Below are 17,884 nucleotides of genomic sequence, written 5' to 3' on the forward strand. Positions count from 1 at the left end.
GCATCACGGCTGGATTTAAACGAGAAGTTGTGCTTTAAAAGTGTATATTTGTTATTTTTATTGTCAAAAATGACAATCGTTTTGCTAGATAAGACCCTTATGCCTCGTTTGGGATCATTTAGAGTCCTTTGAAACTCCGTTGAAAAAAACTGTTAAGTGTTAAGTATTAAATGTTGGGCTCTATTAAAGTCCATTAAAATGAGAAAAATCCTGCAATGTTTTCCTCAAAAAACATAATTTCTTCTCGACTGAACAAAGAAAGACATCAACATTTTGGATGACATGGTGGTGAGTAAATAATCTGGATTTTTCTTTTAAGAAAATGGAATATTCCTTTAATTTAGCCTGCCTTTATGCAACTGAAATTCACCCAGGATAACTTGTAAAAACCAACTTAATCCCTTATCTTGCTTTTGTGCAATACTCCTCTGATCACTTTGTTTGGTGTTTTGGTCTGTTTGTAATTGTGATCATTTTATTTTTATTTTCATGCAATCTGTGATGTCTGTTTTCATGTGCTTTCTAATGACGTGCATTTAGGTCCGGAATCAAAACCATTAACTTAACTTACCATTTTTCTTTTAACTGCTCTGTGTGCAGGTAATCATCATTACATTTAAGAATTAACTCTCTTTATTTAGTTATGTTTTCTTTGTGTTGTTAACCGAATGTTTGATGCAAACTATGATTAGTAAACCCCTGAATTCATTGGGTCTTTTAACAAATCATTACATTCATATATTGAGTTTTGTAATATGAATGGTGTATAACATTATTTATTGTGTATGGAGTTGAAGGAGTGCATATCAGTACCCCAAATGTACATACTGAGCTTTTTAAAGGGAACTGTCCCAGTGACTGCTAAGAGTGAACATACAGAGCACTTATGAAGTATTAAAAGCAGTTCATTATGTTTTGAATATGATGAAGTACCGCCTTTGTGAGGTACAGTAAATAACACCTTTGTTCAGTGTTGCCAACTTGGCGACTTTGTCGTTAGACCCCTGTAGCGACTTATTTAAAAAAAGCAAATTGTCTCTGGCGTTGTTGGAGACTTTGATGTAAAAGCACATATCGTTCACTCTTCTCAACGAGCAGCTGCCGCTGCTTATGTGCGCTCCACCCGTCCCAAAGCACTCACAGATGACAGAGTCCTGGCACAGCAGAGCAGTTCTCTCCCAGGACAGAGTACGATGAAGTCCCGCCTCTCAGGAAATAACACCCCTTTTGTTCTGCATAGCTTTTGACAGAAAGACTCTCAGATATTTCACAGATTCAACTTTCATAACCAAGAGACATGACAGAGAACTTAACAGCAACCGGTAAGTAACAAATGCATCCTCTGTATTTAGATACTTAAAAGTCTTTCTTATTTATTTCATAATATTAATATTTAAAAATGAGCACAACAGGGATACTTTTGTCAAAACACTCACAAGGATTCAATATATTAATTGTTCAAAGGTAAATAATATAAAAACTAAAAGTAAACATTGTTATGTAAAAATGTAATATGGACAAACCCAGCGGTTGGGTTTAAATGAACCTAGAAAATGCCCTTATGTGACCCTGCCTGTAAAAACTCAGCTAAAGGTTTTTTTTTTTTTTTTTTAGGTTTTTTGTGATAAAGAGGTACTGTTCAAAATCATCCTACATAAAGAAAATATCATACAGTAAAAAATACCTTGATATCTTAAATCGAACTGTGATTCTCAAAATATCAGTGTTAGATTATGAAACTTTAACCTGGATTTTACAGACAAGGACACATCTGACCCAACCATGGGTTGAACCAACCCAGCATTTTGGTTTAAAAACGAGCATACCTTAATTAAAACTCAAATGTTAGGTTTGTCCATATTTGACCTGACTATAGGTAGAAACAAGCCAGCTTTAACCTCAAATTTAACCAATGAGCACAAACATTTAAACTATACATTTCACATATATGATGCTGAAGAGCATTTGTGACAACCATGACCACTAGATGTCGTTAAAACATCTCGAGTCAGCTGCATGTTCCTCTTTGTGGCATGACTTCATTTTGGCTACGATTGAAACAGAAGAGCAAAGAGATAGAATGAATAACAAACAGCTGTACAATGATCTAACATTGTGATTTTTAAACTTTTCCATTATTCAGACTATGGTGAATACTATGAAAATGACAAATATGATTATGTTGCACAGTCAAGCAACAACGGCAACACGAAGGCCTTCAGTGAAGTTTTTCTTCCGACTTTCTACAGCATAGTCTTCATCATTGGCTTCATCGGGAACGGTCTGGTAGTGTGGGTCCTCATCAGATATCGTCGCAAATCCAACATGACAGACGTGTGCCTCTTAAACCTCGCCATCTCTGATCTGCTTTTTCTTCTGTCACTTCCCTTCTGGGCTCATTCGGCCATGGCTGATTGGATCTTTGGTAAATTCATGTGTCATACCGTAACGGGCCTTTACACGCTGGGTCTCTACGGCAGTATCTTCTTCATGGTGCTTATGACAGTGGATCGCTATGTCATCATCGTCCATCCCCACAGTATCTTCTCCAAGAACCGCTCTGCCAAAATGGGTTTGGTTCTGGCTGTGATCGCGTGGATCCTCAGCCTGTTTGCATCTCTCCCAAATATAAAAATTGCCCATGAGTCCAAAGAGATGAATAATTCAACATATTGCAGATCACACTATTCAAGTGATGCCATGAAGTCTTTTATTTACTTTGAGGTAAACGTCTTGAGCCTGTTTCTCCCTCTGATTATAATGGGGTATTGTTACGCACGGATCATCCCAACTCTGATAAGCATAAAATCACAGAAACGACACAAAATCATCAGACTCATTCTGACTGTGGTGGCTGTTTATTTCCTCTTTTGGACACCATACAACATTACCATATTCCTTTTCTTCATGCAGACACAAGGCTACCTGCAGTCACACGAGTGGCATAATAGTTTGAGTCTGACCATGCAATGGGTGGAGACTATCGCCTACAGTCACTGTTGCCTCAATCCCATCATCTACGGCTTTGTTGGAGAGAAGTTCAGAAGAGAAGTCATAAAGGTGGTAAATGAGCAGTTTCCCATGTGCTTCAGACAATGCTCATCTTTCTCACAACAGTTATCTGAACGCAGAGACTCAACTGAATATTCAAGTACACACATCTAGTGCAGTGCTGATTCCGTATGAAATTATAGCGATTATTCTTCCTGTGTAAATACAAAGAGTATTTTCATTTTTAACAACTCTTGTTCTTTTCTTTAACTGAATGTATTATTAAACTGTATATTCTGTAAATGTAGCTACTAAATGTACATAAGGACAGAGGCGTCATGCTCATTCAAACTGAAGGGGCACTTGCCCCCTCGGTTTTTTTGAACCAAATGGATTTATCATACAACCTCAAAATCAAAGAAGCATCCATTAATCTGTTACTTTCTGTTTAATATGCAAAATATTGTTAATTCTGTGCTGCATGCTTGTCACTTTTTTGAGATTTTTGCCATTTTGATCATGTTAGCCTACATTACTTTATTCTGGTGGCAGGCGCTGCAGTCTGCGCAGTCGCAGACGTCATTAGTGTCTGAGCGCGCTCACGAGCTCTTTGCTGTTGCTACTGCATTTTGCTTAAAACATGTAAGAAACGCTCACGACATTTCCAAACCCCAGTACGGTAATGTGCAGTTAACCTCCTCTGTGTAGAAAATGTATGGTTTAAAATGTGACCGTCTCAACGTTATATTAGTAGAGATTACTAGATTCATCTTGGTACAACACCAAAGTTCGCCAGAGTTCACAGGGGCATGAAATCACACATGCTCACATGTGAGGTAAAACTGAATGCAAAAATCTGTTTCTCTAATAATTTTATCTAATCATATTTTTTTATTCATTATTGAACATTAAACTCAATCACGTGGCAAAAGCTTATGTAATTTTCGTTGTTTATATACTTCATGGATTTAAAACTACATTAATTTTATAGGATAATGCAGTTGTTGTGCAAAATGCATATATGACATAATTAAAGTTATTAAACAAAACGTAAATAAACAAAACATGCCGTTTCAGATGTAAATATGATGCCAATATGTAATTATTCCATTTGAATAGTATTTGATATGAAAGTTAGTCAACAGTTGTATTTTTCAGGTTTTTGCATGAAGGCAGAGGCGCTCAATGTAAGTGACATGGAAAAGAAAGCTCAATAATATTTAGTTTGATGTCTCTGTGTATGCACAAATTTCTGTGAGCTGTGCCCATTGTGCCCCCTTAAAAAAAATTGGTGCATGACGCCCCTGCATAAGAATTTCTAAATAATGATTTGTTTCCATTTTGTTTTTGAATGTTTTATAAGCATAAATATTACAGTATGTATGGCTGTCAGCGTAGGTCAGAATTTGGTCCTGGCACTCTAAAAACTGTTATGCTCTTTTTTCCTCAGATTTCCAAATGCATTATTTATGTATATATATATATATATATATATATATATATATATATATATATATATATGTGTGTGTGTAATTTTTATATATTTTCTATAAAATTTCTAATTATTACAAATATTTTTCTAATTTACATGTAGCTTGTAGCAGTTTAGCTTATAGCTTTGTAAGGTTGGATTGCTTACAAAATTGCAGGAATATGTGCAATGTAGTATTCCTGGAACTATTAAAGGAAATATAATGTAGCAGACTGTGTCTATATGGCCTCATCATGTGGTTGGTGTGTTTGTTTGTGTAAGTGTGTGTGTTTTGGGGGCCGTCTGTACCTTAAAGAGAGGAAATAATCTTTAGCGTAGCTGTAAACCCCATTAGCTGCAGCCATTGGGTGGCGTTTGGGGGAGGGCAATGCCCCCCAGACCAGAGACAATTATAATTTTGTCTGAGCTATAAATATAAGAATTCATATTTTATTTGTCTAATCTTAAAGCTCACGTAACACACGCTGTTTCTGCATTTCTGATATTAATCTGGAGTACCTATGGAGTAGTATGACATCCTTTATATCTCTGAAGAGTCTTTAGTTTAATCAGATTTATAAAAGAAAGATTAGCTTTACAGAATCTTTCCGATAACGTACGAAAAAATGAAGAAGGAGGAGTTATAACACGGGAGGAGCGAGTACGAGTCATGCAACACTATACAACACTGTTTTAACATATGATTCACTACATGTTCATGTCATTTATATAATATACACGCGCCTATTTCCAACATAAGACACAAGTCTTACTTACCGCGTGTAACTCGTCATGAAAATCCACCGCATCAAACACACACACGCAAAACTCCGCTGCTAATCCGGATAATAAACTATATCCATTGTTTCCATAAGGCTGGATGTCTTCTCCTTACATCCAAAAACACACTTCTTGTTGTGCCATTGTTGACTTTTGAAATTAAACAAAGCTGAGTGGCGTGATAAGCTGTTAGCAAGCTCTAGCGTCTCCCGCTGACTGACGGCTGGGCGGGGTTTTCCAGGGGAAGTTTTCCGGCGGAAGCCCATATAAAGAAGTGATACGTATCGAAAACCCCTGAAACGTCAGTTAGAACCGTAATCGAAAAAAATTAGCCGAAACTTGTACGAACCCTGGCGAAGTGCATTCGGCACAGAAATACTCTGAAACACGCCCAACTGCATTTTTGACACTTTGCCTACGTTTAGCATGAGGAAACAACTCTATAACTGTGTTAATAAGTCAGAATGCTTGAAATACCATTAAACCCCCCCCTTTAATATTTTGATAGGTAGACTGAGTACCTTAAAGGAACACGCCCACATTTTGGGAATTTAGTTTATTCACCGTATCCCCCAGAGTTAGATAAGTCCATACATACCCTTTTCATCTCCGTGCGTGCTGTAACTCAGAAGGCTAAGCACTGCTACAAGGGCGGAGTGATTTGCACAGCTCTGACTAAACTCTCTGCTCCTCACCAGAGGGCTTCTCGGGTGCTGCGAGCAAATCACTCCGCCCAAATAGCAGTGCTTCGTCTTCTGAGAATATAGTTCCCAGTATGTATACTATTAAAAGTTGGATGTGTCTCATATGACCTTGTTATTTGTACACGGTGTGACTATACAAATCAGAACACATAAATAGGAAAATGTTCTCGTTATTTTGTCACTTATTGGGAGCAGTATGCTAGCTGGAGCCATTCACCAGTCTTCAGGCTGCTTCAGAGTTACAGCACGCACGGAGATGAAAAGGGTTTGTATGGACTTATCTAACACTAGGGGATACGGTGAATAAGCTAAATTCCCAAAATGTGGGCGTGTTCCTTTAAGGTTGAAAAAGTTTAAATCGTAGCGGCTCCTGGCTATAAATTTGGGTGGGGCAGATTCTGGGTCGTATTATAGGCTGTACAACTGTGTCTGAAAAGTGGTGGCAAAAACAAACAAGGAGACAGAAGAGTAATGTTTTATGGAACTCATACACCTATTTAACTTGTGGAAAAGCAGGCATAATACCGGCACTTTAACATTCTTAACAAATAGTCAGTAGCCTATGTCATTGCAATGTGAAACTTTCTCATAATAATGACTTGGTATTTTATATTTATAAGATAATTTCTCATAATAATCAGAAACTAAGTCAAAATTTTGACTTAGTATCTCATAATAATGAAAAGCTTTCTCAAAATTAAAACTTAACATGTGCAATGTGTCCAGAACACTGCATGCTGGCGACATCCACTGGTAAAAGCGGTGTAGTAAATGCAATGAGAAGCATGCAAAAAATGACTTTAAAAATCAACTGTTTTTATGATATATAATATTACAACAATTTTTAAATTAGGTGTATGTAGGTTTTAATAATCTGTCTTCTTTTCCATTTACATTAGATCAGATATGAGGCCTAATTGTTTTATCAGAACTGGTCCATTTCACTGTACTTCATTGTCTCTGTTGAAATACAAGTTTTAAAAAAATCATTAGTCCTATCTTGTTTTTATATTAATTGATAAATGAGCTCCATTCATGTGAGCAGGGATTTGAATGTAACATATCAAACGATACTTAAAACTGTCCCATAATCAGTTCATTATCAATCTCTGACAGAACCGCTTATTTTCCGATTATATACCGATCATGATTGACGTGCCTGCCTGACTGGGGGGAGCATGCATTTTACGTTTACAGTAAGTTTTGTTTTTGGGTGTTTTGTTAGTATTATGAATGTAAAGGCTACAGGAAGCTATGTTGGGCTGTCAGAATTTGACCTGTGCTTGTGCTCTAAAAACTGTAATGATCCTTTTCTGAGTATTTCTCATATTTCTAAAATCATTTAAAAGTTTGAGTTGTTATGTATATTTTCATATTTTTAAATGAGATGATATATATATTTTCATCTTTTTAACTATCTTTTATATTTTATACAATTGTTTTCTATTTTTGCTTGTAGCAGTTTAGCTTGTAGCTTAAAGGTTGGAATATGTGCAGGAATATGTGTTAGTATTCCTGGAAGTATTAAAGGAAATAAAATGTTGCACACTTTGTATGGCCTCATTATGTGGTTAGTGTGTTTGTTTGTTTGTTTGTTTGTTTGTTTGTGTGTACATGGCAAAAACCATGTTGTGGGGACGAACTGTCCCCATAAAGATAGGAATAGCAGTATTTTTGTGACCTTGTGGGGAGATTTTGAGGTCCCCATGAGAAAACAAGCTTATAAATTAAACAAGATAATGTTTCTTGAAAATGTTTTCTGTGATGGTTGGGGTTAGGGGAAGGGAATAAAATATACAGTTTGTACAGTATAAAAACCATTATGCCTATTGAATGTCCCCAAAAAACATGGAAACCAGACTGTGTGTGTGTGTGTGTGTGTGTGTGTGTGTGTGTGTGTGTGTGTGTGTGTGTGTGTGTGTGTGTGTGTGTGTGCGTGCGTGCGTGTGTGTGTGTATGGATGTGGGTTGGTATATGAGTGGTCAATGGGCACATGAATGCAATAAACATGGTTTATGGAAACTGAACAGCTTAAGAGAGAGACACAACACTATGAAGTTTGAATGATACACCTGTGGTGTGCATTATTTTCAAATAATTGAAAAATAATAAAGGACTGGAGTCAATTCTGCTTATACAACGACCTGTCGTCAGTTATTTTTCATGCATCAGTCAAACGTCATACCACTATGTCTCTCACTGGACAACAGATGCTAATTCAAGCTGTGAGACTGACAGCTAAATGGTTGATTGCAAGATGTGTGCATGTCACACTGGCAGAATCAAGTTATTACAAACTGTAGGTACCTCCAACTTTAAGCACCACTGAAATAAAAGAGTGCCCATCTAGCTTGCCTGGTGTTTAGTCTCTTTGCTTCACGTATTGTAGATTTTTATGATCTGTCAGCATGGTGAAGGGATGTCGGGCACCTTCCAGCCAGTGTCTCCACTCTTCAAGGGCCAATTTAGTGGCGAGGATTTCATGATTGAGGATATCATAATTCGCTTCCACCAGGTTGAACTTATGAGAAAAGAAAGCACATGGACGAAGGTCGGATGGTCTGCCCTGCTGCTTGGAAAGGATGGCTCTGACTCCAGTTGACGATGCATCGACTTTGACAACAAAAGGCTTCTCTGGATCTGGGTGATCTAAGATAGGCGCTGTACAGAAAGCATTCTTCATGGTTTGAAAACCTTGCTCAGCTTCAGGTGTCCATGAGAGCGTTTTAAGTGTACCTTTAGGGGTTGTGTACACCAAAACTTTTACGCCCGCGGCCGGCGCATGTTTTCATTTGTTTCCAATGGAAGCTCGGCGTTTTTCAAATAAGCCAGCAGCTAGCGGTTTTCTTCCGCGCTGAAAACCGGCGCCCAGCAGTTTTTCCGCGCTCAGCACTGAGCACCGAGAGTTGAAAAATGTTCAACTTTGTATGAAAAGCTCCGCTCGTCAATGTCAGTTCTCACACGGCCGTCCAATCACAGTGGAGGTGGGACAGGACAAGTATTACAGCAACCAACCGTCTCACAGCTGACGTATCAGAGCTACCAAAGCGCTTAGCTGAAGAAAGCTGGCACTCAGCTGAAAAACAGCTGGCATTCGGTGTCCTCAAGGCATTTTCAGCCGCATTTAAAAGTTTTGGTGTGTTCAGCCCCTTAGGGCAGATGTCAGAAGAGAGAAAGTTGGCAAACCCCTGGCACTTTTGTAAATCCTTGATAGAGTGGGCCATGTGGTTATAGCTTCAACCCTCCTCTCGTCCATACTCACACCATTCTTCAAAACATTGTATCTCAAGAAATGGATGCTGGTTTGATAGAACTCGCATTTTTCCCCTTTCAAGATATGTTAGCATAGCCATTTCAGAACTTCCTTTACATGAGAGATGTGTTCAGAAGGGCTTTCGGAATAAATCAAGATGTGATCAATGTAAATTAAGACATACCCATGAAGAAGGTCCCAGAAGATGGTGTGCATAAAATCCAGGGGCCTCATTTATCAACATTGCGTAGAAAATGCTCTATATTTGTACCTACGAATGAAATTTAGAATGTGCCTAAGTACAAAAAAATCGGGATTTATCAAACGTGCGCACGTGGTTCGTACGCACATCAGTAAGTAATCCTTGATGATAAATCCCAAGTGTTCTTAAGCACCATGCTCGTGCACGTTCATGGTCATTTGCATTCCGAAACGCCTCCGATGAACCATATATGGTGACAACCATTGAGTTACTGGTGGATGAGGTTAATAACACATCTGTTTGGTTCACTTAGTACGGGAGGAATGACTAACAAAAGAAAACAAATCTGCATGGGAACATGTTACCAGTGAGTTTAATTCCATTGGGTATGAGAACACTTCTAGAAATAAAAAAGTGGTTTGACATTAAATTATCAGCCAAAAAAAAAAAAAAACGCGTCACAGCACACCGACGTGAAATCAGTCCAACTGTAGGAGGACAGACAATGAAAGAACTTGGACAGCCGCATAACCATCATCATCGGCGCGATCTTTGAAAACGCGCTCCCGGCGGAATGGATTATTTGCCAAGTCTTTCAATAATGCAAGATAAGCCATTGCACTGTGTCAAGCATTTGACGGAGCTTTCTTACATAGGGTTAGACACTAATTTCATTAATTAGCTTCAACACTGATTTGCAGTTACTTTATTAACAGTAATCATTTTTAACACCTTGGGGTGGATAATAAATAGACAAAGTGTTCTTTTAACGCTGGGGATGGACGGTCCTGTGTAGTATCGCTATTCTACCACTAGATGCTCTGCGTACGCATACTCCGAGGTGTGCGTATATTTACACACATTTCTACGTATAAGTGCAATTTGATAAATTCCACACTTTGCGCAAAACTGTTCCTACGCACACTTTACGCACACTTCTGTGCGTACGAACGCTTGATAAATGAGGCCCCTGGAACATAGAGGGGGCGTTGACCAATCCATATGGCATGACCAAATATTCAAAGTGGCCGGTAGGGGTCACAAAAGCGGTCTTCCATTCATCAACTATGCAAAAACAAAAGAGATTATATGCACTTCTTAAATCAAGTTTACAGAAGATTTTGGCACTTCAGAGTTGTTCCAAGGCTGATGGGACGAGAGGAAGGGGATAGCAATTACTCATCTGTTAGGTTTGTCCATATTTGACCTAACCATAGGTAGAAACAAGGCAGCTTTTTTAAAGTGAAGATATAAATAACCACAAATTTAACCAACTAACACAAACAATTAAACTATACACTTCAAACACGTATATCATGCTGAAGTTTGTGCCTAACATGACCACTAGATGTCATTAAAACATCTGGAGACTGCTGCATGTTCTTTCAAGTTTTTGGAGCAATGAGATTGAATGCATAATGAATGCACCCAACCCAACCCTTAGGCAATGATAAGATAATGATAGATAATATAAATAATGTGCATACTGAATTAAGTTACAGTATGTTCTTACCCTGTTGCTTAATGCAAATGTAAAGCTTAAAAACAAATTTAAAGCTTCTTTAAAAAAAAGCTAAAATATGGACAAACCCAAGCATTGGGTTAAATCAGGCCTGACACTGCAAGGGTACTTTTAATGATGCTAAGCACCAATGTAAATACACCCACAGATAAATTATTAGCATACATGCAAGTTGTATTTCGCCAACTGAATATCAATCAGTACACCCCTGAAGTTATGCACACAAATACATGAATCATGCATTTATCATCTACAGTCATGCCCTAAAGTGTTGACACCCTTGGTAAATATGAGCAAAGAAAGCTATAAAAAAACAATGTACAATGTTTCTTCTCTTAAGCTTTAACAAATAAATAAAAAATCACAAAAATATGATGTTTCATTGAAGTAAAACAATTGAAAGTGGTGTTTTTTTCTAGTATACACTGGACACAATTATCGGCACCCCTAGAAATTTTTATGAGTAAAAAATCTAAAAGTATATTAACATTGATATGAAAATTTTCTTAGCAAACTATGGACTAAAAATGTGATGTTGTCTAGTCATGGTATCCTGAACAGCACTGGGCATAGGAATCACCCGATTGTCTGCTGTCCGGTCAAAATGACGATTGATTTTGCTTTCCCGTGGCATCCTGGGAAAGCTAGGATAGATAAGTGTCCACCGATGCTTGCTTCAGAATCTGGGCGGACTCAGTATGGCATCCGGGATTTCTCACCTACTCATTTCATGAATACTGAGGATTCGGACATACTACTCTGTTCACTTACTGTTTCCCCAACTATATTGTAGGTAAGTTGGCGGTTTCGAACGACACGTGCCTCTGAATCTCGCGAGAAATAGTCCAAAATCCCTGTAATTCTCGCCTAAATGTTAAGTAACACAAACTTCAAGTCCCCTTAATCAGTCATCACAGTGGATAAAACCAAAGACTGTAGTTCTGATGTGCAGCAAAAGATTGTTGAGCTACACAAAGTAGAAAGTGGCTTTAAGGAAATAGTAAACCATAAAAACATCTATTTCCACAATCAGTAAATTAATGAACATGTTTTAATTGACTCGAGATGTTGCAAGTCTGCCTGAAAGAGGATATGTGTCTATATCATCTTCATGCTCAGCAAGGAGAACAATTTGAGATGCAGATTTCATTTTCCAACAGGATTTCATTTTCCAATTGGGCCATCAAACTTGCCTGACCTTAACCCTATAGAAAATCTATGGGGTATTGTATTGTATTAGGTGCTATGAGGTGATGACCATGAAGTTTGTTTTAAGGTCTTGACGCACTTTACTTTTAGACCTTAACCGCTTCTCTTTCTTGTCTTTCTGATCAAAGATGTTTGTACTATAAGCAATTAGCACGTCAAACTACATCGCTCCAGAAGCGCACGAGTCACTGTTATAAATGCGAGCTTTGTCTTAGTTTGCTTAAATTTCAGAAAACGTTACAACTATTAGCATTGTATGCGAGAAGAGCTTTCTTAATCTGGCGACGCAGCTGACGGAACACGCAACTTCAAACACAAACACTTCTTGACAGTCACAGAGTAATAAAGAACGATGAAGACAATCCAATGAAGACCATGATAGTAATCCAATAGGAGAGAGTCAGGTAGTTGTGATGATATACTCAGGAGAGATAACAAGAGTGTTAACAAGACCGGATGGGAAATTAATAAATGAGGCAGTCCTTTTATAGAGGGTATGCATTGACGTCACTTTTCCACGTGACCACGCGAGAGCTCGCCCGGTTGAGTGGCAAAACGTTCAACAAAATGGCTGCTTTTCACGGGGGCTGCTGCGAAAATGCCAGTAAAACTGACTATTATCAGCTTAAATTGAATTAAGTTGGACTTGATAGCAGTGGTGGACAATACTTTTAAAATTTTTACTTTTTACATTAGTTACATTTTCCAAGCATCTCTGCTTTATTAGGATGTTTGTGGGAAAAAATTTACTTCACTACACTCTAAAGCATAGAATCATACTGTGTATTTTTTATATTGCATATTAAAATGTATTTAATACCTAATTACATAAAAATTGTGTACTTTTACTTGAGTAAAAGTACGTTAATGTACTTAAATAAAAAACACGTGTATTTATGAAATGTAATAGAATAAAATGTAAGAGAATAAAAATTATGATAATATGCTTTGGAATGTATGTTTTCCAAAGAAAAGCACGGATAAAATTCAAATACTTGTAAAATGCTTTTAAGTAGAAAGTAAAACCTCTGCTTTATAGTGACCCTAGCTACTTATCAACCCACCTGTATTCTGTGAACGTTGGCATGAACGATCTATTTATTTCTCCTTTGGGTTTTTTTTGTCAGTCTGAAAAACGAAAGCTCCGCAGATACAGTCTATCACACAACAGCTTTTTCCCATTTCAACGTGTTTCGCCGATGTCACACTGTACTCAAATGCTGCCGCTCTGTCTTTTGCCACTCAGCGGGCGTAACACCAGTCCCTCTCACGGACAGTAACGTCATGTGCATACCCTCTATACTGTAATCAGGAGATTAGGAACAGGTGATGGTGATTAGAAGTCAGATGACGCAATTCATTGAGGGAGACCCTGCTGGAAAACCAGCATATATGTTGTGTTTTGGTGCTGGTTTGATGATGACCACCATAGACCAGCATCATTCCCATCATGCTGTTTTTTTCAGCAGGGGAGTGAGTGAGGAGCCTGGTAAATTTGTAACAGTATGTTTATTAATTAACCCAACATGTGTTCTGTCCAATATTTACCCAGCATTTAGAGCACTTATGAAGTATTAAATGCAGTTCATTATGTTTTTGAATATGATGAAGTACCGCCTTTATGAGGTACAGGAAATAACACCTCCTTTGTTCTGTATATCCTCTGGCATCAAGACTCACACACATTTCACAGATTCAACTCTCATAAGCAGGAGACATGACAGGGGAGCCACTGCAATCCAGTAAGTGATATATGCATCTTCCGTTGTTTATGATACTTGAAGTCTTATTTATTTCATAACACTAATATTTTAAAATGAGCACAACATGTATATTTTTGTCAAAACATAACTATTTGTCCATATTTGACCTAACAATGGGTAGAAACAAGCCAGCTTTTTTTCAAGTGTAGATTTAAATAGCCACAAATTTAACCAATGAACACAAACATTGAATCTATTTTATTAAGTTTCTAACATGTACATTAGGCTCAAGATGTCACTACAATATCTTGAGTCAGCTGCATGTTCCTCTTTGTGGTGTTACTTCTTTTAGGCTACTATTGAAACGGAAGAGCAATGAGATTGAGATTGAATGCATAACAAACAGTTGTACAATAATCTAACATTGCGATTTTTATGTTTTTTCAGACAGTTCAAATGATTCAGACTATGGGGATTACTATAAAAATGACAACTCTGATAATGTTGAACAGCCATGCAACAACGGCAACACAGAGGCCTTCAGTGAAGTTTTTCTGACCACCCTGTACAGCATAGTCTTCATCATTGGCTTCATCGGGAACGGCCTGGTAGTGTGGGTCCTCATCAGATACCGTCGCAAATCCAACATGACAGACGTGTGCCTCTTAAACCTCGCCATCTCTGACTTGCTCTTTCTTGTGTCACTTCCATTCTGGGCTCATTCGGCCATGGCTGACTGGATCTTTGGTAAATTCATGTGTCATACCGTAACGGCCCTTTACACACTGGGTCTCCACGGCAGTATCTTCTTCATGGTGCTTATGACAGTGGATCGCTATGTCATTATCGTCCATCCCCACAGTATCTTTTCCAAGAACCGCTCTGCCAAAATGGGTTTGGTTCTGGCTTCGTTCGTGTGGATCCTCAGCCTGTTTGCATCTCTCCCAGATATTTTAATTGCCCATGAGTCCAAAGAGATGAATAATTCAACATATTGCAGATCACACTATTCAAGTGATGCCATGAAGACTTTTATTTACTTTAAGATAAACGTCTTGAGTCTGTTTCTCCCTCTGATTATAATGGTTTATTGTTACGCACGGATCATCCCAACTCTGATAAACCTCAAATCACAAAAACGACACAAAATCATCAGACTCATTCTGGCTGTGGTGGCTGTTTATTTCCTCTTTTGGACACCATACAACATTACCCTATTACTTCTCTTCATGCAGACACAAGGCTACATACAGTCTTGTGAGTGGGATAACAGTTTGAGTCTGACTATGCAATGGGTGGAGACTATCGCCTTCAGTCACTGTTGCCTCAATCCCATCATCTACGGCTTTGTTGGAGAGAAGTTCAGAGGAGAAGTCATAAAGGTGGTAAAGGAGCAGTTTCCCATGTGCATCAGACAATGCTCATCTTTCTCACAACAGTTATCTGAACGCAAAGCCTCGACCTTCTCAAGATCAAATGAATATTCTAGTACACACATGTAGTGCACTGCTAATTCAGTGTGGAATTATAGCGTTTATTCTTCCTGTGTTGATACAAAAGAGTATTTTCATTTTGAGCAACTCTTGTTTCTTCGAACTCAAGTTCCTTTTTTTAACTGAATGTATTATTCTACATAATGGTTTGATATGTTTTATGCTTGTTTTTGAAAGTTTTGTCAGCATTATGAATGTAAAGGCTACAGTATGTTTAGCTGTCATGATATAAGGCAGAATTTGACCTAGCGCTGGCGCTATGTGCAGGGGTGCACATAACTTTTTTTGTCCTGGTTCGCAAAGGAGCACCTGGAGATGCTGCCTGGTACTCACACTATTCATAGCGCCGACATCCTACATGCTGTCAACATCATTCTCCTGACTACTCTCTTCACCATATCACTTTGGTTTAAACATGGTAGACGATGATGTATATAAAATGAAATATAACTGGTTATTGTTTTAACACATGTAACCTTTATAAATGTCTGCTTACTCATATAAATGTCAAATATTGTTAAAGACAAGTAAATGGTCAGAAATATAAAAAAATTCTGATTATGAGCAATAGCACAAATGAATACAATAGAACAAACATTCAAATGAAATAAACAGTGCTGTTCATGTTTTTAGGCTGGTCTGTGATTTTCAGGTAGAGTACAGAAACTCAGTAATCAGATAATAGCATCAGGGGTGCAAACTTGTCACCTTTCAGCAAAATTCACAGTTTTTTTCCAAAATAGGTCATTCTTGTGATTCGTCTAGATCCGATGAGTTTTTGAAAATGAGGGGTGAGGGGGGTCTGCGACAGGGTAGCAGTAAATGAAATTATGAAAATCATGTCCAGCTTTTGTGGTAACGATGTCAAATTACTAGTCAGTTTGGCGGGTTATGTTTTACAATTTAGTCACCTCATTTGCTGCCGAAGTTTAAGCAGTCTGCAGATTGAGCGCACACACTTAACTCGTACTATTTTTTCATTCAAGGTTACGCGCCCAAGTCACGTTGCTGTGCACGTGGTCATAAAAGCTTAACATTTGTACACGCACCGCAGTTTTAAATTAAGTGATTTTAAGCCGTTGAAACAAACAACAGTGCTATATGCGCTATTATACCCGTTTCTGTTTGAGAGGAGCGTGCAAGCCGCGTTTCCGCTTCTCATTAAGCTTGTGAGTATGTTTGCAGCTGCTGTATTAGCCTTAAATACACACATGCGTCAAAATTCCCATCTTTTTGTAAGTGTCACCACCGGGGGCTGGCTGTTTAAGACTAAAGCCACGCCCCTTTGCAACTCCCACCTCGAGGAGGTCCCCAAAGCCAACCCAATGACCAGACAAACACGGGAACAGGTAAGTAAAATTTAAAACAAGCTTTATTTAGTTTAAATATTTAAAAGAACTGGGAATTTGGGGAAAGGGGAAATTAAAACTAATAAGCCTCTTCTTCTCCCTCCAGGGAGACTGCAGCCACGGCAGACAGGCCCAGGGCAGCAAGGGTGCCAACCACCATAAGCTGGGGGAGAACGGGAAACGTCAGGCTCCAGCCTGGACCCTACTAACCGTGGCGCCCTCCTTCTTCCGTCCTGGAGGCAGAATAATTTTGGTGTGACTGGTAAGGAAGATCTCCACTGTCGGTGTACCTTTCCTCGGGCCGGCAGGGGGTCCTCGCCCCACGTGCCTTTACGTTCCCTGTCGTACGTCCGTCCACGTTCCCCTTATGCCCCACAGATAGTCACTGCTACACAAAAGCACTGTTAGCTTGCACTTGAGGTGTCTCTCACCGGCTCTGCTGCTTGCAGCTCTCTGGGTGGGTATCACGTTACACAGTCTGTTCTCCAATTATTTCTCCCTGCTCTCCACAGGCGGCCACTAGGACACAAATGACACTGTTACTTGGACTTCGGGTATTGCTCACCGGTTCTGCTGCTTACAGCTCTCTGGGTAAGTATCACGTTCACAGTCTGCTCTTCAGTGATTCACTCTCGTTTCTGCTCTCTCTCCACAGGTGGCCGCTAGAACACAAAGACACTGTTACTGGGACTTCGAGTAATTCTCACCGGCTCTGCTGTTTACAGCTTTCTGGGTAGGTATGGTTCTCAGTTTGCTCTTCAATGATTCACTCTCGTTCTGCTCTCTCTCCACAGGTGGCCGCTAGAACACAAAGACACTGTTGCTGAGACTTCGAGTAATTCTCACCGGCTCTGCTGTTTACAGCTTTCGGGGTAGGTATCACGTTCACAGTTTGCTCTTCAATGATTCACTCTCGTTCTGCTCTCTCTCCACAGGTGGCCGCTAGAACACAAAGACACTGTTGCTGAGACTTCGAGTAATTCTCACCGGCTCTGCTGTTTACAGCTTTCGGGGTAGGTATCACGTTCACAGTTTGCTCTTCAATGATTCACTCTCGTTCTGCTCTCTCTCCACAGGTGGCCGCTAGAACACAAAGACACTGTCACTGAGACTTCGAGTATTTCTCACCGGCTCTGCTGTTTACAGCTTTCTGGGTAGGTATCACGTTCACAGTTTGCTCTTCAATGATTCACTCTCGTTCTGCTCT

The 17,884-nt window shown here is 39.0% G+C and overlaps 2 protein-coding genes across 3 annotated transcripts; both read left to right on the forward strand.

Moving 5' to 3' along the window:
• The first annotated feature begins 1,193 nt into the window (after positions 1-1,193).
• LOC135728282 (C-C chemokine receptor type 5-like) lies at positions 1,194-4,474 on the forward strand. 2 transcript variants are annotated; one of them, XM_073811724.1, is made up of 3 exons: positions 1,194-1,322; positions 2,144-2,724; positions 2,914-4,474. In XM_073811724.1, the coding sequence occupies exons 1-3, from the start codon at positions 1,298-1,300 to the stop codon at positions 3,163-3,165; spliced, it is 858 nt and encodes a 285-aa protein (XP_073667825.1). In that variant the 5' UTR covers positions 1,194-1,297; the 3' UTR covers positions 3,166-4,474. The 2 variants fall into 2 exon arrangements, with proteins under 2 accessions (XP_073667825.1, XP_065102536.2); XM_065246464.2 differs by having other exon boundaries at positions 2,144-4,474.
• Positions 4,475-13,694: 9,220 nt separating this feature from the next.
• On the forward strand, positions 13,695-15,918 carry LOC135728309 (C-C chemokine receptor type 5-like). The gene is made up of 2 exons (XM_065246489.2): positions 13,695-13,874; positions 14,283-15,918. Exons 1-2 carry the CDS (start codon positions 13,850-13,852, stop codon positions 15,335-15,337), a joined length of 1,080 nt encoding a protein of 359 aa, XP_065102561.2. The 5' UTR covers positions 13,695-13,849; the 3' UTR covers positions 15,338-15,918.
• Positions 15,919-17,884: the final 1,966 nt, after the last annotated feature.

This window comes from Paramisgurnus dabryanus, chromosome 13, assembly GCF_030506205.2.
Source record: "Paramisgurnus dabryanus chromosome 13, PD_genome_1.1, whole genome shotgun sequence".
In the NCBI taxonomy this organism is placed as follows: Eukaryota; Metazoa; Chordata; class Actinopteri; order Cypriniformes; family Cobitidae; genus Paramisgurnus; species Paramisgurnus dabryanus.